The sequence below is a fragment of the Pyrgilauda ruficollis genome, unplaced genomic scaffold, assembly GCF_017590135.1.
Source record: "Pyrgilauda ruficollis isolate IOZ18807 unplaced genomic scaffold, ASM1759013v1 scaffold46, whole genome shotgun sequence".
In the NCBI taxonomy this organism is placed as follows: Eukaryota; Metazoa; Chordata; class Aves; order Passeriformes; family Passeridae; genus Pyrgilauda; species Pyrgilauda ruficollis.
The window spans coordinates 4,001,904-4,025,669 of NW_024526155.1; the positions used below are offsets into that span (position 1 = coordinate 4,001,904).

The window sequence follows — 23,766 nt, forward strand, 5'->3', positions numbered from 1 at the left end:
AGTCTTTCATAGATGGAATTGAATTGTTTTAAAGCACATTGGCTTTCTTCTTGGGCTCTTAAATTAAAGAGCAATTAACTTTCAGTCTAGAAAGAGCTGATGGGTGTTTCCTGGTTTGACTCGTCAAAATTTTGCCAAAATGATTAGCGAAATGAAAAATTGTCAACTCTCGAGGCAGGGCTGTCAGCCAACACCCAGCATTTATCCAAGCTCAGACTCTTTTGGCCTGTGGACAGCAGGAAATGGTACAAAATGAAGGTGTAGGAAATGAGTAGCTGGGCAAAAAGGACACTGGCACAGCAGCTCCTTTATCTTAGTGCTAATAATTATTGAAAGTGCTGGTTCTATGGGCTTAGTGGAGAGCTGCCTTTTTCCCTTATGGGGGAGAAAACCAAGGCTGACCATCAGCCCCAGCTCACGGGTGCCTGTTGTTGCTGGGTTTGTTAGCCACATGCAGCAGTTTGTGCAGCAGGTGAGTGCACACAAACACTCCCCTGGTATGGCTGCACATCCCTCCCTCCCTTTGCTCTGGGGCTCCACAATATCCTGGTAACGTTGCTGAGAAGATGTGAGAGCTCCAGGCTTCCCCAGTTACTAGAAAAGCCCGCAGCCTCCCTCCCTTTGATTTCCAAGCTCCTTCCCAACACTTAAAAGCTCAGATCTATTTTGTTTCTTCCGGAATTGCTAACCAAAGCTGACTCCTGAATGAATTCTGTCTCTGCTCCAGTTAGTCATCCCTCCAGGACAGATTTAGTAACTGCTCAGGGAAACCACATCGAAGCCAACAGTTCACCATTGGAAGGCAGCACCCACTCACTGTCAGCTTCGTCTTTTCCTGAGCTAGAAAGCTCAAAGTGCAGCCAGTGAGCCAGAATTAGGAGTGAGCCTCTAGCCTCACCTGTTGTGTAGGAAGGTGGATAAACTGGTATGTACCTAGCCCCAAATGTGCCTGCAGGCTCAGGGAAGCTGCTGCAGAGACAAAAAGGACCTACAGCAGAGCTCAGCATCCCCATCTGCCAAAGCACCCATGGGGCAATCATCCCCCCTGCATGGCTGGAGCTCCAGGCAGGGCTGCCCGTGCTCCTCCCTGTTGGAACTGCCTGAGCATCACCTGCTGAGCCCCACAGAGCTGCCAGCACATGGAGCTGCCTCTCTGCTCAAGCAATCTCACCCCGAGCTGCAGAATTAGTAAAGTTTTAAAACATGTGTCTGACACGTTCACTGCCTGTGTTCCTGCAAGCTTGTGCTCTCCTCCAGAATGTTGCATAACACTGGCTGAGTGGAGGTGCATCGTGTTAAAACTTGTCCTGGTAAACAGCAACACCCCCGAGCACTGCAATGCACAAATATGAGACACAACACTGATGCTTTCAGGTAGGGACAGTTTATTTGCCCCTTTGAACAAATAAGGCAAGATATTTGAGAAAGATCAAACAAAATCTCCTGTATCAAACCGAGAGGAATGCAATAAAAGTTACTGTTCCATACATATACAAACTAAAGACCCAACACTATTATATACAAACAGCCAGATCTTACAAAACAGCATTTCAAGTCAGCAGTTTATGCCAGTGTTGCTAATTTCTTTGTTACAAAAAAAGTTAAAGCTACAAACTTCACATTTGTTAAGTCTCACATGACTGACACCGTATCTCTGGGTTTCAGAAGCAAAGAGAATGGTTTGTCCAGAACCCTTTCCAAATGCAGATGGACCCAAGGAGCTCATGAATGCAGCTTCTCAGTTATGCAAGTTTTTTGCTCAAAACTTTGTCAAAACATCCTTCCCTTATGGTACCAGCCTTGATCATAGCTTGGAGGACTCTGAGGAATGAACAGGTACTCTGAGAATGAACAGGTTCCCAGACATTCTACAAAGGGACCAAAAAGGGAAATATTTTCTCCAACAAATTGAAAATCAGTGAAGGAGAAAATAATTCCTCTGCACTACAGCTCCAAATGCAAGAAACATCATTAAGTCTCACCCACTGCAAGCATTTTAGAAAGGTTCAAAGACAGTTAAGCCATTGGATCAGTTTTAGTTATTTTGGTTCGTTTGCTATATTTTAAGACAATCACGTCAGCAAAGCAGAGTATTTCAAGAGTGCTTACATTCAGTTACAGCAGTCACAGGTTGCATATTCTGTAAATAGACACCACCCCGTGGTGTTTCACCTTAAAGTTGGGGTTTCTAATGCCCTCTGATCTCTACAGAGTTATCTATACAGTGCAGAGGAAAAAATCCTTCCAGCAGGACGGGCCTGACCCACACCACACAGGCAGTGCACAGTTTACCATGTCACAGACCTCTGTGTCTGCCACACCAGAGGTGCTGGGCCAGATCCACACAATTCAAGATCCAACACTGACCAGAGAACTCCCTGCTAAGCTGGAGGAGTTTCTTCGATGCAAAGGATGCTCATGAAAATTGCTCATCATAAAGACATGGAGAGGGCAAAGCCTATTGCACAGATTCCAGATGAGCACGGTATGATGTTCCCCAGCACCTGGGGCTGTCAGATTGCTGGCTGTGCCAGGATGTACTCCTCCTGCAGCACCTACATACACTGCTTACTGCCTCCCTTCTCCTTAGGGACAGCTGTGACCCCACTGCATTAGCAAACTGAGGCAAACCCATGCAAGGAGCCCTGCAGAGGGTAAGGATGGCTTGGTTCCTTTCACAGCTGTGGAGCAGAACTGTGAGCAGCAGCCAAGAGCCTGCTCCAGGGGGGAAACAAGACCCTACAGAAACATGAAACAAACACATCACCTTTGATTCAGGAGACACTGCTGTTTAATCATCCAGGTGATGTACCAAGGCCCAGTTCAGAAGCACGACGTGGAAACTGTTCCCTCTATCAGGGCAAAATAAAAAAACATTGGTAGAAACACTTGCTCTGCCCAAACGTTCCATCATATGCCAGGCACACCTAAACCCACACAGCTGTGCTGTTAGAGCCCAGGGGCAGAGGCACTGCTCAGTCTGCCCTGCAAACAGGCTTTGCTTTACTGTCCACTCTGATGTGAGCTGATTGCAGCGTCCTCACAGCGATTGTACATGCTTGGGGCATCGCGCTGATTGAGCTGTGCTGGGCAGGGATGGCAGGGAAATTAAAAAAAACAGCTCAAGAGTATCCAGAGGAGCTGGAAGAGACTGAACCTCTTCCAGCAGGACATTGGTAATTATCTTCTCATCCAGATAAACTCTGCCTTTGCTCCACCACCATAAATGCACATCTTTGTTAATTTAACAGTCTTTACTTTCAGTTTGACTCTCCTGATGTGCTAAACCTTGCAGAAATGTGAAGGATTGTGAAATGAAGTTTTTATTCAAGCATCCAAAGATGTAAATTTGAAATGAAGCCTATAAAATATTTCACAAGCTGTGGAGATTTTCAAGTCCTCTTGGACACAGCTGAAGTACCTAAATCCTGAGAGAGGTTCACACAACTTCCACCCATTCAAACGCTGTTTCCTTTTCCCAGCACTCCATTCTCAGCAGGGTCTCCCTGAAGGACATTTCCAAACAGACAGACAAAGGGGTATCAGATCACTGACTGGCTTTTGGTTTTAACTGGGTGTGGATTTTAAATTACAGAATGTAATTTCTTATGGAGGCACAACATGCTTTATCTACTCGTATAAATTTATGAAGTACACAAAACGAGGACAAAACTGAGGTCATGAAGATATCACACTTGCTTAAAGCACACAGTGTAAGGCATGGGGCTTATTACAGGCTTTTTAAAAACTGAGATTTAAGTTTCTTTCAAAAGGCTGGAACAGTTTGTACATGTTCTCACCTGCTCTCTTCAGTGACCTAAAACTTATCAGTACCTTAACAGTAGAAACAGTTAACAGCTTGAAATTGAGTCTGTGCATTCACAAAGGAAAACAAAAACAAAAAACCCACAAAAGAATCAGCTGTTACAGACAACCATCTGTATTAACTTAAACCAAAATAGACTCCTGAAAGTTCAGTTGAAAAGAGAGTGAGCCAACTTTCATTAGCCAATTTCTATCTGGTTCCTCTGGTTTAAAAACAACCCTCCTAAAAACAGTAACAGAACTCTTTTGGAATTATGTTTTAAATACAAGTCTAACATTAAAACATACAATCAGGATTTCCCACACGATGGCATTCCTGAGTTCACAAAGGTGCTATGGAAAAATAAACGAGCAGAAGTATTGCCCTCTATTTTGCTAGCATATTTCAATAGAAATCAATCTGTTCAGTAGTCACGAAAGCAAGGGGCTGATTGAGGATGGATGGCTCTACCCGTGGCTCAGAAGTTCTGCTGCCGCCGCTTCTTGGCTTCGATGGCGTCGAGGATGGGCTGCCGCTTGGACTGGTACTTCTGGCGGATCTCCTCGATCTCCTGCTCCATCATGGGGTCCAGGGCAGACAGCCTCTTCTGAAGCTCATCCACGCTCCACGTCTTCAGCTAGCAGGGAGACAGAAGAGGAACAGGCATTGGCATCAGTGCAACCACCACCCACACAGCTGCAGGGATCCTGCTGCTCCGCTGACGGCCACAGAGCATCTTCAGCAGGGAAAGACACCCAGAGCTCTGCTCCAGCCTGCTGCCCTCAGTGAGAGTGGTGGGAGCCTCAGAACACTGCTTCTGCCCGTTTCACAGGTACATGACATGCTCTGGTTGTTGGCAGTGTGAGCACACAGCCAACCAGTGGAATGTTGCTTTTCTAATGCTTCGTTTTGCAGGTTTAGGACAGAAATGCTGCACTGAGATGGAAGGAAAGCAAACCTCTCTTCTCCTCCCCTTTCTTTGCAACTAAACCTCCTTATGCTAAATGACTAAAGGAGACATAGTGAACAGCAAGAAAATCACATCATTGACAAAAGCTGCATGTGAGAAAAAAAAAAAAGGCAATTATGTACAATCAGGCTGAATTTCAGTCGTGATGAGGAATTCAGACTCTGCTACACCAGAAATCTCAGAGCACAAACACACACCAGGTCACTTTGGGTCAGCCTTGTACTGATAAAATATGCAAGTCCAATTTGTATTTTCCTGTACACGTGAAGATGTCAGGCTCATGTGGACAAGCTCCCTCTCCCTGAATTCTCTCTCTCTGCCTGACCTTTGTTTAATTGGCTGCTCTTGTCTGTGGCAGTTTGCTGAGAACTGGCACAGGAAAGTTTTGCTCTGTGATTACAGATGCCAAGTGTGGCCTGGGACAGTCTAGACTGTCCACAGCTGCAGCCTTTATGTAATGTCATAATATTATAACTGGTGCAACAGACAGGATTTTAGTATAATATTAAAAATATGGACACTGGAAATGCTTCAAATGTTTACTTAAGCACCAGTCCTTTCCCCATCCAAGACCAAGTGACCACAGGAGAGACTGTTTTACAGGCACTCCAGAAGGACAGAAATGACTGTGCAGCACCTGCTATCACTAAGCACCTGCTGTGGATGCCAAGAATATGCAAAATAATTTGGGTTCTTTCTTGTGCACAAAGAACTGTCAAATTTTTTTTTCTTTCAACAAATGTCATAATAAAGTGACTTATCTTTATTTTCGAGCAAGTGGAGCTGTCCTAGTTTAGCTGTTAATTAATCAGCTGTCATGACTGTTCTTCAAGCCATTTCTGAACCAAAACACAGAGTGAAATGTTTGCTGCCTACTATAAGGCAACAAATGAATGTGTAATGGCAGTTTGCATCACTCCTTAAAACTAAGATATGAAACTCCTGATGCCTTTTCCTGAGGTGGAAGAGATACCACTCCCTAAATCACAAAGTCACCTGCTACCTAATTTCTCACAATGTCTTTTGAAGTTCTTTAGCATATTCTGCTAAACCAGATCTTTCCTAGTTGCTGTTTCAAGATCACAAATCCATTTTAATAATCCAGGCACACATGAAACAACCTTTCTGCCCAGGGTATACAGTACTTCAGCCTTTCCAATCAGGCAACTGTTCATTAGAAAGACAAAGCACTTCCTCCACAAAGATATATATTATTTATACACATTAATGCAACTTTAACAGGCAGCAGTTTAAGTTGATGCATGGCACCAGTTGCCTTTTCACACTAATTTATTAAGGAGCAGGTAATTATTCAACATTCCACTTCCTCACAGTCTAGGGAATTGAAAAGTCAAATAAAAATGCAAAACGTAAGAAAATATTAATACAAGTACTGAATACATATACTAAGCAGCTACACCTCTCCCAGTGCTGGAGTGCTTAAAGAGAGTACTGGAACAAATCTAAACCACCTTGCTCAAGGTGTAAGCCAACTATTAGATGTGAGAAATTGCCCTCAGGCTGCAATCTTCCAGGGATGCCCTTTGAGCCTTCTCTGAATTCCTCCTGAAGAGCCTGGGTGCTGCTTGGAGCCAGAAACAAAGTGCCTGAGCTGGCAGAGCAGATGTACAGTGAGAAAACGCTGCCCTACAGCTGTCCTTGGACAGGATGGAGCACTGGGGACATCCTCCGTGCACAGCGACACACCAAGCCTTCCTGCAAAGTGTAAGAGCTGCTTGCCAAGGGACACAACAGCTTTGACAATTCCAGGCACTGCGTTTGCCAGGACAGATGGCTGAACAGAGTGGAAGATGCTGGAGCACAGCTAAGTCTGGAGTGGGCAAAGCCCACAGATTTATGTGAATGTGAGCCAACTGGAAGTGGGTTACCTGCATGACGCAGAGCACAGCGGCCGCTTACAGAGCCGATCACGGCTTAAACACGACAGGGAGGCTGGAGAGGAAGGGGGGCAAGTGCATGTGCCAGGAACCTGGGAGCACAGGAACACCCTGTGTGCAGAGCTGTGTCAGTGAGCAGGAACAACTCACAGTTTTCACCTGGAATAATGGCACACTGTCTGTGAATGCCATGCTACTCCTGGAAGGGGTGGAGAAGCCAAAGGGCAACGCTGGTGCAAGGTCCAGGAGGTGACTGCTCAGCCCAGATGAGCTGATGGCAGACTGGCAGGTCCCCAGTGGGTGATGAGAGCCACGAGAGCCACACAGAGCAGGGGACACCCAGCCCTCTGCTCCTGCTGTGACAGCAAGAGCCTGGGCAATTACTCAGCCTGTCCTTCCACTCACACACACACATCTTCAGAAGGAAAATAAACTAAACTGTTCAAAATGTGATGGCCTCCATTTCACTTTGCTGCCTGGCATTTCACTGTAAGGCAATGCCACAGACAGGCTTTCTCCCAGAAATGAAGTTTTAGACTCCAGTATATCTGTTTCTGCACTCCTGGGACACTGACATTATTCTCTTAGAGAAACGCCAGGAGCAAAATAAGACAAGAAGGACAAGGACAGCATCTCATGACAGACGGTTACTCAGGGTAAAGTCTCAGCACAGAGCAGCTGCAATTAGAGCTGGTTTTAGCCACGGGCTCAGTCCCATTCCTCTCCTCACTTCTCAGCATTTCCTCTGCTCTAAGAAGTCTAACTCTCTCTGTAAAAGCTATCTATTTTTGTCCATGCTGATCAAATACCTAAGACAAACTTCTAAAGGAAGGAATCTCATTTCAAATGTAAAGCTGGATAAAAAATACTTGTTCTAAGGTTGGCCAAACAAATCTATCAAAACGGTGAGGAGGCAGCACATGAAACTCTTCCAGCAAGCCTGTATGTTGAGAAAGCTAATTTTTAACTGTTTGATTAACATTTGCATTTTTACTTGAGGTTTTGAGAATGATCTTAACTCTGTAAAAATGCCCAACTGAAGACATATGTCAGAGGTGGAAGTGTTCATCTGCAAGCCTCTCACCCACAGCTGTTGGATGCTGTTTGTTTTCTTCAGACACCACTGACAGCAACATCTTGTTTTAACATGCTGATGATTTCTACTGTATAATTCAGAAGGACATACATAATTATATCCTTTGGAAGGACAAAACCTACAGCCTTTCCACGCCTACGCAGTAGTGATGGACAAATCAGGAACAGATCATTTGAAATACAGTTTCTTCCTCAAGGAGAAGATTTGTAAGCTATTAATGACATTCCTTTGTCAGCATTTCTGACAGATTTGCAGACAACTACCCCACTGAATAATGTTCAACTCAGCAAACTGCTTCTGAGTTGCAGTTCTTTCAAATCAGCATTTTAAAAACAGGGGGGAAAAAAACCCCACTTGCATTTCCTACAGTCAGGTAAAGTGTCACAGCAACATGATATTCTACTGAATGTAAATGAGCCTAAGCACCAAAAGGAGAATAAGTATAAGCTCTCTGCAGACACAGCCACAGGTTTGGTATTCAAGGGCACCACGGTTTGAACTTTATACCTCTGCTGCTCTGTCCTAAACAGGACACAGCCCAAAACCCTGCCACCATGGCAGATTTCTGTTTCACATAAAAAAACATCTGTTGTAAAACACAAAGCCTAGAGAATTAACTCAGCCTCTGCACCAACCCCACAAAAACCAAACAAAAATCCCCAAATGGTTAAAACTTTTTGAATTAGAAGCTGATGCAAATAATTTACCACAGTCCTCTTAGTACCCACAGCCCTCACAGCAAGGAGCAGCCGTGCTGGTTTGCCCACAGCAAGGTCTGTAGCTTGCCCAGTTTGGGGGTTGGCACATTCTCTGGTCCCTCAAGAGCCCTTGAGCAGCACAAGGTCACCCCTGCCTGGACCAGCCTGCACTACTGACATAAATACAGCCATGCAGTGACCCCTGAGTCACTTCAGCCATCATTCTTATCTGCTCCTCTGGCAAAACCACTGCCAGCCAAATCTCCTTGCTGCATGAATTACGAGCATCACACAGAAAAGAGCTCTTTCCCAGCAGCTTTCACTCATTTCTCTCCCAACAAAGAGTTTTGGCCAAGCTCTAGTTCACTGACTGCACAGGAATCAAAAAATATTATCTTGGGGCAAGTAGAAAACATGTTCCTCCTGAAACTTTCTTTTTACTCACTGACACTGCATTTGACCCCTGCATTTAGCACAAAGCCTTTTCTTTACATGTCTGCAAGGTTTCAAGCCATCTGGGCTTTGCTTTTAAATACTGTCTTTGAAATCCTGAGGCTTGTGCCAAACAGGAACCCTCCATCCCATGGGGGGAATGCAGTTTTTCTACCATCACTTTTCAAACATGCAGATGGACCATGACTTCTGGAACTAAAATTGGAGTATGTATCACACTGGTGAGATGAAGTTACTTTCCTCCTGGTGAAAGCATGTGAACAGTTTTTCAGAAAGAGAATATTTTCAAGTCTTGGTACTACAACCAATCCTACAAATAAAATTAGGAAGTTGTTCTCTTCTTCCTTAGCCCTCTAGACATATTCCTCTACCATAATTCCTGTGAGTTTGAACACTTGTCTTCCACACGCTCAGGGTGTTTTCCGAATTTCCTCCCACTGTTACCAAGAGCCTGTGGCTTTTTAGAAAGAAAACACCCAGCTGTAGCAATTGCTCTGCCTGCCTTTCACCCAGAAATTCAAGGTGGCATTTACTGCTCAACATAACTTGATGTCAAACTTTTAAGTTTTATATAGCCTTTAGAAAAACTGGCTTTGGCAATTATCACTTCATAAGGGGCAGTGGGAGTTTGAAGACTAAAATACAGAAGTAATAAAATTGCAGCTTCCCACGCTACACAGGGAAATAAATTCTTAGAAAAGATACAAGCTAGATGGGAGCCAAGGAAAAACAAATTAATTGTCTATTTAGCACAGCTTTTATTGTTATAGTTTCCTTTTAAGCCTAGTTTTATGCTGCAATCTAACAGCTCTTGATTGCACACCCAGTGATCAAAGCCCCCCATCAAACTCATCAATCCCATCAGCAGGGAGCACAACCCATCAATTTTTTGTGTGTATTTAGGCAAACTCTAAACGTGGCTTGAGAAGGGGTTTTACCCAAATCAAGTTACCCAAGCTATGCTAAACATTAAATGCCAAACAGGAATTTGCTGTGTGAGATAATGAAAAGCATCACCACGGTAATACAGTAACAACAGTTTGCTTTGGAAAAACAAAACCTGCACAACCAACTGGGACCTCAGTAGTGTGGGAGCCCCTCAGGGGAGGCTGTTGATGAGCACACTCGACAGCAGAGGTGGCTACATATGAGACAGGTATAAAACAATTCCTACAAGTTCAATTAAATGTTCAGGTGTCCTTTAGGAAGGGAGGCTCTTCCCAGAACAGAATAATTAACCTCTTGCTTCACTTGACCTTGGCTATCACCACGGCTATCAAGATGCTTCCCTGCTGATAAAACCAAGGGCACACTGACACCTCCTTCTCCAGAGCCCTGCAGATCAGTTTGATGTGCACCCACCTCAACTCCTGAACTTTTCTGCTATCAGCCCCTCAAGCAGAGTTTTATTTTTGGGAGGAGCTCTCCCATCAGATGCTGGGGCTGTTTGCAGCAGCCACCTTGGGCAGAGCTCAGCCTGCAGCTGCAGTGGTGCTACAAGAGCACGGGCCAGGGAGGGGAGTCAGAGCTCAGGGATTCAGCAGTGGGAGCTCTGACAAGTGTAAGAGCTGAGATTATCCTGGAATTAGCTCTCTGTAACTTGAAAGACTGGTTAAACGTGGTATCCATTAAATGCTCACATCAAATATACTCTGAGGACACAGATTACTCAAAAGTACTATGCACTTTTTTTAAACCAGAAAAAAAAAAAAAAAGTCCTCAATTTCTCCAGCCAAAATTAAATTGTAGTAAGGTAATTTCTCAGGCTAAGCAGTGCTCCAGACTTTAGATCTTGAAGATGGTGATATAAATTGGTGTTGGAATAGCATGCGATTTTTTCCCATAGCATTTTTCCTGAAATGCTGCCTCAATATCACTTGGCATACTTTCAATCACTGCTCTAAAAATTAAGTGCCTCGTTCTCATTTGCGTTTCCAGCACAAGAAAGCCTTGATGTAATGTATGAGCAGGCATTAACTATTTATTCACTTTAAGCTGTCAAATGCAAAGGACACAAGGACCTACTGGCACTTTCTGACCATTTCTCCTCATCCATCAGGTCCCTACAACTTCACAGATCTGTCAAGCAGCCATGCTACAGAGGGGCTGCAGTAAATCAGAACAAGCCCTTGTGCCCACACAAGCACTAATTATCTTGCTTTTCCTCCCTTTTAGCATCAGCATGTCAGTGAAGTTTCTCACTGTTATGAAAGCAGTGGATGAAATGCACTCATTGTAGGATTTCATGCAAGATTAAAAATACAGATATTAATCTTTCAAAAGATTTGAAAAATAAGTCTCAGCAGCACAAGCTTCTGCTTTTAAAGCACCTTAATTATTTAGGCAATAGACTGGCAAAACACATCATGGGCTGCAGCACCCAGCACCAGCCAAAACAGCACAGCAGCTACAACTGCCCAAAGAAAGAGCAGGAGCTGTGATCAGTGCACATCTGGAGAGGATGTGCCCTCACCTGAACAGCAGATGGCTTTCCACAAAGGAACAACACTTTCAATAAGATCATCAGATGACCCAGAGGTGAAGTCAGCTTCAGCCAGTTAAATATTTAAGTGCAATCACAGCATCACTTTTGTGGAAGAAAAGATGGGCACTACCACACACTCAGCTTTTGATCCCCAGCTGAAGTGGAAAAGTGCATCTTAACAGAGTTGTATCAGAGGAGACCCTCTAAGTGAAGTGTTTGGGATGGCTCTACCTCACTTCCACAGATGTGGAGCTACTGAAACACCTTATTGTTATGAATGCCAATAAGGATCACAGTTAATTTTCCATGTAGCTCTGCTCACTTGATTAAAATAAAGGTTCACAACCAGACCATGGCATCTGTACTACCCCTACAGAATTCTTGGAGGGCCATGTGTGCCATCCTTCTCCTTGCCAGGCACACTGGCAAGATCACATCTAAACTGGGAACTGCCTCTGAGGAGTGACAGCTGCCAAGACCTCTCTCCCCAGCCAGGCACCCTGAGCAAGGCTTCTCCCAGGCAGCAGAGGATCCCAGCTCCAGGGACAGCTGTCCCTCTGTTCCAGCACTGCTTCCCTGCTGGGGTCCCACCAGTGCCTGCTGAGGCCACTGCTCTTCTCTAGCAAGAACTGCCACAGCTTTGCCACTCCACTCTATCTTGTTTCAGGCTGCATTTACACTGATGTTTGATCCTGCTGGCTCAGCAAGGACCTTTCCCAATCCCACCGTGAGCAGCCCATTCCTGAGGCTGCCCTGGAGGAGACACACACGCCCCGGGCACACAACTGCTCCTCACCAGCTCAGAGGCACCTCTGCCTTCCCACCCTCCCCACACTTTGGACGTTTTCCCCTATTCCTTGAAAGCCTTTAGGAACCAGAGAGCAGCTTTGCTGCTGGCAAGTGTCCTGGATTGCAAGGCAGTGTGTGTTCTATTTGCCAGCTCTCAGAGGTGGGGCAGTTATCTGCTGTTCATTGGGCAGTTTTCCTTACCTCTTCCATAAACCAATTCTCCTTCCAGCAGATCTTTTCTGTCCATGGCCAGTGAGTGTCCCTGCATGGCTGATAAAATTCCATCGTCCCATTGTGTGATGCTCTGCCCAGGGGAGGAGCCAAGCATTCCTACCTGGATACAATCTGAGATTCTGGGACAGCAGAGCAGCTTCTCCACTGGATTCCCAGAGGACCAGCAGCTGCCTCTTCCACTGGATCTTCAGAGGAAGACTGCACCCTTCCACAGGATCCCTGCTCCAGCAGAACCACCCCTGACACTCCAGGAGGACTGCAGCCACAATTCCAGCTGGACTGCTACCAACAGCCTGACCCACAGGGTGCCAGGTTGTGTTCTGACTCTGTCAGTGTTGGTTTGGTTTACTGCATTGTTTATTTTATTTTTTTATTTTCTTCCCTAATAAAGAACTGTTATTCCTGCTCCCATATTTTTGCCTGAGAGCCCCTTAATTTCAAATTTATAACAATTTGGAGGGAGGGGGTTTACATTTTCAATTTCAGGGGAGGCTCCTGCCTTCCTTAGCACACACCTGTCTTTCCAAACTGAGACAGCAAGGTATCAGGAAATTCCCAATTCCCAGCAAACATCCCGTTCCCCCTGGCTACCCTGACAGAACTGGGGGAACACCAGAGCCTGGCTCAACAGCACTGGCATCCCTGGGCTGCTCTCAGCCAAGATCTGCACTTCACTAATCCCTGCTGTAATCCTTACACGGCTCAGGGAAGTTTTGAAAGCCCAACCATAGAACCTCTCCAAGCTGTTACTACCCTCAGCATCGTCCTGAAGTATTAAGGAAGAAAACCCATCCAAAGGTCTACTCACTTATATGAGTGCTGAGTGATCATTAAAGAAATAAAGCTTTTTAAAAAAAGAGCAATTCACTTTAATCTTCTAACTCAAAGATTAAATTCCCCTTTCTAGCCTTAGTGTCAATTATGAGTGTGAATAGCCCCATTCACTTCCAAAATCATCCCAAGTCCTGTGCACACTTAGTGTAAACAAAGGGAATGACAAATGGTGTCAGTGTTATTCTGCAGCACCGAACTTCAAGAAGTCCAAACCTTGAAATCCTTTAGGAACTTAGAAAGTGGCTGCCTAATCCTATAACCACAAAGATAAGTTATCTCACTGCTATTCTTTTTTCAGTAACTGAATTACAAACCCAGCTAAAAGGTCAGCCTGTCTGGACAAGCAAGCAAAAAAAAAAAAAAAAAAAAAAGAAAAAAAAGGAGCACCGTTTGCTTTTAAAAAGCACTTGCTTGCCAGAGGTTTGATTAAATAAAAACAGCAGGGTTTTTTCCTTCTCTAAGTGATTATGATTTAATTTTCTTAAGTAAGAGTACAAAAATACCTCTGAACATGCTAAAATAAATCATGTCATTAGGCCATGAGGATCTGGCTAGCTGCACAACTCAGCTATAAAGTACAGAGCTGACCAATGTGGGTTTTTTCTCCTTTATTTTAGCGAGAGCAATCTGTCAGAAAATGCTAATTCCTTTAAATCAAACAAAAATTTTTTACAAGTCTGAAAAGTTTAACAAAGCTCTTCTAGGAAGGGTACATATACCCATAAAGGAGCTCCCTTCCAGTTCAGGTACCCTGCACCCCTCTCTCCCTTGCTCCTAAGGGCCCTACTTGCTGAAGGATTAACAATTAACTTCTCCATTCAGGATCACTTATCCTGAATAAAGCAGAACAACTGAAGAAGTGAGAATACCTGAACTCAGAGTGATTAATTCATACAACATTTCTCAGTATGAAACACAAATGTAACTGAAGTGGTAACCAATTAATTAACACTAAATCAGTACTTGAATACAGCCTTTATTAATGATGTGGAGTAAGAAGCATCATTAACATATCTGAAGACTTCACACACTCAAATCTGCAAGGCACAGTGAAGGCTTAAAACACAGAATTTCAGTTTCAAAGGCTTCAGACTACATCATCCATGGCAAGCAGCCATTATAGCTTTAAATAACTTAGACCTATTTATCTTAAGAGTATTAAACTTTATTCAACAGACATTTTTGAATCTTAGTCTTCCATTTTAGTTCCAACTCCAGGAGAGCTGCTGATAGGGGTTTGTTTTCAGGAAGACGCCACATTATCTACCCAAAAGTGAGGTTTATTATAAAACCCTGATCCAATGCTGCTCTGCCTCCCCTATTTCACTCAGGAAAAGGAAGAAACAGCTGCAACTTGAAGGCAAAGAAGACAGGAAGGAGAATTAAAAGCTTTCTGAGGAAAGACTGAACTACAGAGATTTCCAGGGCATTCTGGAAAAATGAATAGCCGCATGTCCGTGCAGTTGCCTTTAAAACCAGGGGCATGTGTTTAATATTTAAGAGGCAAATATTTTTTGGGACAGTCCCCAAGTGAACCACCTCCACAAAATCTGTCTTGAATTAACCTGCACAACTCACTGTGAAAGGTTTCCCCAGCTGCTCACTATTACTTGGGTATCCATTTATAATGACCCTGCATGATGGCAGGACACAAAACAAGAAGGAATTAAACACTTAATTCCTGAATAACATTCCTTTCAGACTGTATCAGTCTGTATGTATTGAGCTGTTCTTTCTCCCTCTTGCTGAAGGTGAGAGCTTTGATTATGAATCATAAAATGGTTTGGGTGGGAAGGGACCTGAAAGCCCACCCAGTGCCACCCCTGCCATGGCAGGGACACCTTCCACCACCCCAGGCTGCTCCAGCCTGGCCTTGGGCACTGCCAGGGATCCAGGGGCAGCCACAGCTGCTCTGGGCACCCTGTGCCAGGGCCTGCCCACCCTCCCAGGGAAGGATTTCACCCCAGTATCTGAGCTAAGACACCCCAAGGTTGCACACACCAGTTACTCTGGCAATAAGCAACGCCTCGATGCTCCCGCAGGTTTTAAAGGAACACACGAGAGGCTGCACAAGGTCAAATGCACCAGGTCCAGCACTCAAAGCTGAGGTAACTTTGCTCCTCTCACAGTTCACCATTTCAGGCACTGGTCCAGATGAGACCCTGCCCACTGGAAAGAGTTCACAGAGGCCTGATGGAGGCTCCATCCCCTGACTTTTCCAGACTCCATCCCCAAAGGCAACCCAGAGCAGCTATAACAGACTCTCCATGCAAAGACTCTCCAAAAGGAGCCCTTTTTGGTACAGATGAGAAAAACCTGGACAAGCTCGTCTTTTTAAGCTACATTACCCTTTGCAAACATTTGCACTGACAGATGAGCTGGAAGAAGATTTCAGAAGCATTTCACATAGATCTTGTTTCAGCAGCAGTGTTCTTTCTTTAGGGGAGATGCTGTGCCAAGAACACATCCAGCCCTGAAAACAGATCTCAAGGCACAACAAGGCTCAAACAGGTTTTCTAAAGAATTCCGAGTGGTCAGAGAACATTTTTCCAGCATCACACCTTCAGCTACCAATTCCTCTCCCCTTTTCCCAAAGCAGAAATGCATGTTGCAGCCTGACCTTAACCATGCAGCAGCAGTGGAACAAACCCAATAATCACATACCCAGGATGAAATTCTTTTAGTTACTTAGCTCGTCTGCAAAACTTTCAGTCAATGTCTTAGCAGATTAAATCTACAGTAGGCAAAGGGCCTCCAAGATAGTCCAGGACATTGAATTTACAAGTCTGAGTAGTCTGATATGAAGTCGATTTCAGGTTACATTATTTCAGTCTCCATTAAGGGCTATGACCTAAGCAACAAACTACAGCAACTCATTTTACTTCCCACTTGCTGCAGGTTTCATCTAAAAGCCTCATGTCACAGAAGGCCTGCTATATACAAAAATATAGCAAAAAATGAAAATCTGACAGCAAGTTGTGGCAGTAAGTGCTTTGCAATCAATGTCAGTTTGCACCAAAGTGAAAGCAGGTGGTGAGCAATGACCCTGTTACCAAATGGAGAGAGCAGGAATCTGTTCTCTCCCCCAGCAGAGACAGGAGTCACGTCTCTGAAGTACCTTTTTCAATTTTAAATATTGCTAACAAATTTTTTAAACAAATGTGGTATATTCTTCTTTCGTTGTTGTTATAAAGGGAATTTGGAAAGGTTTATCAAACCTACGTGCACAGAACTCGCTGTGAATCACATTGGTGGTTTGACACAGCCACAAACCCAGTGAGGTTTGCAGTGAGGTTCACAGTGTCTTCCTCATGCAAATGTTACAGAAGATTCAACACTACTCAAACAATAAAAGAGAGAAGCAAGCTGCTCCTGGGCTTATTTTTAAAAAGATTGTTTGACTGCAAGGTGACAGAATGAACCATTTGTCCTTAATAAAGATGTCACAAATTAAAATATTTGCTGGGAAGAACATACTAAATATAATGGAAAGGTAATGCTTAAAAGAGAAATAAACAATTAAGAGAGCTTTAAAAATTCTTGGCAGATGGCTGAAGAGAAAAAAAAAAGGAAATCCATTCAAGGAATGTCAGTGTTATGAATCAAGACAGGTGACATTTAAAACCAATGAATAAAACATCAGGAAAACCTGTCTCTTTTTATAAATCATACTTCACAGTGGAACTACATCTAAGCAATACACTTCAAGATCCTCCTCAATAAGCAGGAGATACCACGGGGGTACAATTCAGGTTTGAAAGTTAATAATTGTTTATCCTGGACTGCCTCCCTTTGTCAGAAAAGAGTCCTTTTATTCGAGTTTGTTTCCCTCCCTCCCACAAAAACAAAAATAAAACAAAAAAACCCAACCAAACAAAACAAAAACCCCAAAAAACCAACAAGAAAAAAAAAAGTCCAAAAAAACCCCCAAAAAAACCCAAAAAAGGAAAAGTAGCCTTAATGCTCTCCCACAGAAAGAAATCTTTATTTTAGATCCAGCACAGCAGAAACAAGTACCTCAAGTTTTCTTGCTTCCCCACCAGGAACCTGCCCTAGTTCCACAGTGCCTGGACAGAGATATCAATCAGCCATCCCAGATCTGGCTTTATCTCTCAAACTGATGAATGCCCCAGCAAATAAGTTCACTTTATGTTCAAAGTAAGACTATTGGAAGAAGTCAGTGCCTCAGAAGTAATTTTTATTCCAGTCACCACTGGGAAAAAGGAGAGTTCATGATAGATGAAGGGAAGAAACACTTGGACAGAGAAATCCCTGAAGATTCACTCAAAGTGTTTGGTTTAGTCTTCCAAAAATGTTATTGAAAAATGCTCTACTTTAACCAAACTTTTTTATTCTTCTACACAAAACTATAAGTATTAAGACAAATTTTTTAAACAATCAATCTTCATTCATTACACGAGGGTCAGAGAAACTTGCTCTCTTAGAAAATAAAGGATATAATCTAAGTTTCATAATAATTCAATAGAAGTCACAAGATTATTTGATTTTCAGTGATGCCATTTAAATGACCTACAAATGTGCACACTCTAAACCAGCTTTTTTTGCTGCTGTCCAAGCAGACAGACTTTCTGGTGTCTCAGTAACCAACTCAAATTACTCACTTGAGTAATTTGTCTGGGAGAAAGGAGAAACAGAAAGATCAGTGCAGAGGCCTGCATCTGACACCTTTACCAAGCTGCTTAAAAGGCAGAAGTAAAAAGAAGATAAACCTAAGAGGATCACAGCAAAGTCAGGAAACACTACAAATGATAAATTATAAGCAGTCACACACCAGCAGCTTTCCCATATAATGCAAGTATTCCTAGCATCTGCCTTAACCCTGCCTCCTCAGCATGCCTCCTTCCTACTGCCAGCAATGACCCAAAGACCAATTCCAACAAAATAAGAGCCAATTATTCAGTCTGCCATCATTTTCAAAGCTGGCAACTGCACAGAAAATACTCTCAAGTTTTTAATCGATTGAACTTTTAAAAGGACAAAAGGTAGTAAAGCTATAAAGCATCAATATTAGATTGCTAACAAATGCTATCCAAATGGATGTTCAGAGAAACCAAAGCCGTTGAATGTTCCAGGTACTGGCAGACAACGAGCTGTTCACAAGACAAATGACACCTCCACAGACAGAAGGCAATAAATTAGAGACTCTGGTCATTGTAAAGCAGCGTGTGTTTACTGTTATTGATAAGCAATAAATCACCTGCCCTCCAGCAGTTCCTCCCTATAAATCACTAGCAGTGAGAGAAACAGATGGTTCCAGCGCGCAGGCAGGGCTCAGCAGGGCTGGGAGGGCTGAGCTGTGCTGAGCCACGGCCAGGGGAGCTGCAGCAGCTCCGCAGGGTCAGGGGGCAGCAGGGGCTGCAGTCCCTGGGCTCCCCGCTGGCTCTGTGCCCGCTGGTGCCAGCCTGAGCAGCTCCCAGGGCATCCTCAGTGCGCCTCCCTGGGCTCCAGCCCACTGCCATCCTGCGTCCTGCCTGCCTGGACCACACCTGACACAGGCACGCTGATCTGCAGGCTGCTGTCCACCCACAAAATAGAGAATAAAATACATACAAAAATATGCCACGGTATGTCGCCGTGATTTTTTAAGATTTTCTAAGCCTTCTCATGTTTACATTCTTGTAGCAAACTTTCTCACACACTTTCCTTAAATAACTTATTGTTTTGCATTCTTTTATGGAGGAAGAGAAATTTGATGGACTGTTGGTTTGTCCAGTGTCCCTGGAGAGGTGGCACTGTCACCCTCCTATCCACTGTCACCTTTGGAAATCTAGAAATGTTGGAGTCAGAAAATAACTTCCCTTTTTTCCTCGAGAACAGCAGTGTGTTCACGTTGTGTTTTTTCGTGTCTTACAGTGACAGTGCTCCTAGTGCTCTGGCAGCCTTGCTCTGAAAGAATTCAGCTTTCTGTACACTTCTCAGCAACTCCAGTTTCCTGCTATCACACCAATACCTAACTTGTCTAACCAGAAGGAAACAGATTCACGTTTTCACTGCAAACAAGCAGCCTCTTGTTCAGGCTAAACAAGCTGAAGACACCATTACCAACACACTTCCCTCTTTTGCTGGTAAACATACCAGAAGTGGGCTTACTTATTTATTTATTTATTTTAAAAATCTGTTTCCAATGTAACGTTTTGAACTGCTAAGTAAAAGCACAGAAATGGGGATGTGAATAATAACAGAATATCCCAGGTGAGATCGCCATAATCAATCACTGTCTTCTGTAAACAAAAATTTTTATTTTTCTTTACTACTTCAAGAAAAAGAATTATATCTTCACTCAGGGAAGAGGAAGGTTGCTTTTATCTACATTATACTTGTAAAAAAAGAAAAATCTAAGCAGTAGCTGTTAAAAGTCCTGGCCAGAAGCTGCTTAGAGACAGAGAAAATATCAGTTTTCAACCAAATAATTATAAATGGACATGCAATTATTCAGCTATTTGAAGGAGACTGCAGTTGTGATACCAACTCTTGCAATTTAAGATCTCCAAAAGATGCAAATATACTTTTAGAAACTGGACTTAATTAAATTATAGGAGTTTTCTTGATGCTTTGCTTCAACCACTTGTCAGACCAGTGGCTTAGTGAGCCAGCATCCAACTCCTACAGCTTCCAGCTCCAAGGAGCCCTGGGCAGGACTCAGGGTAAGCAAACAAAACCAGAGGCCAGGTAAGTTGTGTACAGATACTTCCGAAATGAAGATGTCTAATTTCAACACTGGTCTATTTTAAGGAGCACATTTCTCAGAGAAGTCACACATGGACAGCAAATTGTGGCCCGAGGACTTTGGAAGCATCAGGTGAAACAACTGGGAAGAGATCAAGAGGTGGGGAAGGGCTGGGTGTAATCCCACAACTCCTGCAACTCTGACAGGCAGGGTGTGGAGACCAGAACTGCTGCTGGTACCTGGGGGCTCTGCCTCTGCAGCCCTGGAAGAAGTGGCAGCCGATGAGCTCTTGCATTCTGTCTCCCAATTAGAGGCAATTAACACCTCCTGCTCATCCTTCTTTATTCCACCCTGGAAAAACTCCCTAAGCCACAGCTCTGTGGCTTGCAGGACAGCCCTCCCCAGCAGCAGAGAGAGAGATGACCTGTGCACTGAGAAGTGATGCAGGCTGCTTTGGAATGCAGGGAAATCACAGCAATCTTTCCCGTCCAAAGAAATCCCCATCAGCAGCCAGCCAGACACTCAGAGGGAGCTAAAGGGACGAGGCAGCCCCGAGAATGGCACTCAGCATGGACCCAGAGCTGAAACACAGGCTGCAGGGTGGTGGCACCGTGACCAAAGGCCACGGCGACTGCCACCTCCCACGGAAATCCGACAAACTGGCCACGTCTACTCCTTCCACTTCTGCAGAGCCTGACATTCTCCAGGCTATATGTTAATTTCATTTTCCCAAGGACAGAAGCTCTGCTCCGAAGTGTTTCTGCTTCAGTGAGAGAACCTGTGAATGCAGATCCTCTCCATTAAGCCAAGGAGAAGGATGGACCCACATCAGGGCTGTTGTGAATTGCAGGAATGGGAACAGGTCTGACTCACCAAGACCTTGCAGATGCAAGCAAATCAGGGTTTTCCCAAAAGAAGCAGCACACTCCTTAGGAAAGAGACATAAGCCTTGATTCTGGTTGTTACCTTTCTTCCCAGCAGGATGGAGACTGCCAGTGCAGAAAGGCAGGAGTTCTGCAGGGGAATGGCACTGCCTCCCTTGGACAGTCCAGCTCCCTCCTGCTACTCTGCAGGGCAGCACAGAGAGCAGCCACACACCCAGCAAATTCACCAATTCAGCTCCCAACAGGCAAGGAATGGTTGGCAGATCCACAGGTGCTGGAGTCAAAGAAAGCCTTGGAGCAAACAGCCCCAATTCCAACAAGACTTGATGTCCTGCAGTACTCTTGCCCTAATCTCTGTCAGAAGTTCATGTCCTACTTGACTTCACATCCAAAACAAGCCCCCAGCATAGCAGAAATTCACTGATAAATGAAAAAAATATGACTTAGAATTACAGCAAAACCTAAGCTCAACACTACAGGTATTAAAAAAAACCCACAGCCACATCACGATGGCAAAATTTGAGACTGACTGAGGCCCAGCTGCCACTGATTTTTGCCTGTGGGACCACACTCATGAAATAAAATTGAAAAGGTTTCAGTGTTGTCAAAACTCCCATAAGCCAGGAGTGGCTGGCACCTCTAATTTGCTAACAAAACAGGCTTTCAATAAAAGGATTACTGATGTAATACCAAACATTCATGACTGGCTGATCCACAAATATGTGCTACAATAGGTTTGGCAACACGGAGGGACTTTCAAGCAGGGCCAGAATAAAAACAAATGATTCTGCTTTAACCACAAGTGATATTAGAATACTGATGTGCTCAGAGCAGTTAAAAGGCTTTTAAAATAGGAATAAGTAAAGGATTTGTTGTGTCTAAGGGCAGGAAACACTACACAACTAATTTTCCTATATGTTACAGTACTACTGAAAGATTAAAGTGAAAAAATGTAGGACATTGTCTAAACAAATCTTCTAGCATTATTAAGTCTGTGCAACAGCATGTGACTAATGTTCACTGGCAAAATGAAATGCAACTACAGAAATTCTGAGATCTGATTATGGCAATTAGGAATTATCCATACAATGCAGCCTGCCTATTATCAGCCTACCCCTGCAGCAATCTCTGCTAGAGTTTATTATGTTCTTCCTAAAAGCAAGAATTTTTGCCCATAATTAGTATTTTTCTCCCCATGGTAAATAAATCATAATGTTGTTGAAAATATTGTGCACAGTCAAACAGAGCTTAAAAGATCGTTGCTCAAACATGAGAGGGGATAAACATTAACAGCATCAGGCACTGCCTAACCATTTAATAACAACTTCCACCTCAGAAATCCAAGGCTGGAAATACTTTTCTGGAAATACTCTGGATTTATGCCATCTCTGACCACAACCAGAGCACCCCAGTTAGCAGGAATGGAGTTCATCACCTTTCAGAAGAGGATCTCTGGGTTTTCAGCTCTGCAGTGGATGGGGTTGACTCAATCCAACCCTCATCTAATGTGACATTGCCATTGTGATATAAATAGTGTCTTATTTGCCTGCTTCAGAACAACTGTGTTAGTCAAGAAAAGGTCAAATGGTTTTGCCACAGGCAAAAAAAAGAGCAAAAATCTTTTGTAATTTAATATTGCTTTTTTTTTTTGTTTTGGAAGACAGGAGACTCCAGGTGCTACCCACACAGGAGGCAGAGGAATACAGAAGAGAAGAGAAGGCAAATTTATCTAGTCTGCAGTAGCAGAAAGCAATAATATTTCAATCATTTCTTAAGGCCCAGAGGAACAAAGATTTACCTGGCATCTCACTGATCTCATCTCTACTTGGAATGCTGCAAACTGTAGAAAAAGGCTGCTCAAACCTGCCTACTTTGGCAATGCAGAAATTATAGCTGCAGGCAGTCTAGGGCAGATGTACCGGATACAACTGATGAATGCCTTTTTTTTATTGTTCCACAGTGCTTATTACATTGATGCTTTCAATTAATAAATCATTAATAAGCATGACTTTTACCCATAGATATTCACCAAATCAAGCAACTTTTAGCCAAATGGGAAAAATACATGATTTTAAGTCTTTGACTACATTATACAACGTGAGCTTGTACTAACCCTCAGATAAGGGCAATAAAAACACCCACGTTGTTTATTAAGGCTGCTTTCAAGCCATTTTCTCATCCTACAGGGAAAAATAAAAAAGCATATAAATTCCAAAATTTATATGCAAGGCAGGCTGGTGCATTCATACACAACTGCACTAGAGAAACACACAGAGCTGGGAAGTGAAATTTCTACAAATTCCTTCACAAAGGTGACCCAAAGGCCAATTTATTGCTCACTTCTATGGCTTCCAGCACAGTGGGAATCTGCGCACGTGGCAATACTGCAGTGCTAATGGAAATCAGTAAACAGGGTCACACATGCCACAGGAGTTGCTTTTCACGTTCTAAAAATATTTGTGGGTGCTGCCTGCTGGCAAGGCAGCGAGCTCTGCTGGTGCTGGCTGGTGTGCCCTGCACCTGCAGCTCCCAGGGTGCCCATCCCACCCAGGGGAAACACACTGCCAAACTCGTTAGCAACCAAATCAGAAAGTACAATAATTACAGCAAGCTTCCCCCTGGGCCATCCTCTGCAGACTACAAAAGACTCTGAAGATCCTCCGAAGCAGCTCGTGTCTCCTGGGAAATGCCACTCATTAAAAAACAATTGTTTATCATTCAATTAAGGTACAGCAGGAGGTGAATGAGATAAATGAAGTATCTGACTCAACTGGAATCGTGTGTTGGGCCCAGGCCCTGTGAGACACAGGCAGCTGGAGGGTTATTTTTGCACAAAACGCATTTATGCAGTGGTTTTATGCCTTGAGACCAAAGATAACAAAGATGATAATGCAAAGGGCTACGAGGGAGGGAATGCAGGAGGTCCCCTCAG

General features: G+C 43.8%; 1 protein-coding gene across 2 annotated transcripts in view; it reads right to left on the reverse strand.

Moving 5' to 3' along the window:
• Positions 1-1,368: 1,368 nt before the first annotated feature.
• Positions 1,369-23,766, reverse strand: part of STK4 (serine/threonine kinase 4) — a 47,085-nt gene continuing 24,687 nt past the window's right edge. For both annotated transcript variants that reach the window (XM_041478850.1, XM_041478849.1), the window contains one exon: positions 1,369-4,442. In XM_041478850.1, coding sequence (XP_041334784.1) covers positions 4,284-4,442 — 159 coding nt within the window. In that variant the 3' untranslated portion in view covers positions 1,369-4,283. The remainder of the gene's footprint in view (positions 4,443-23,766) is intronic.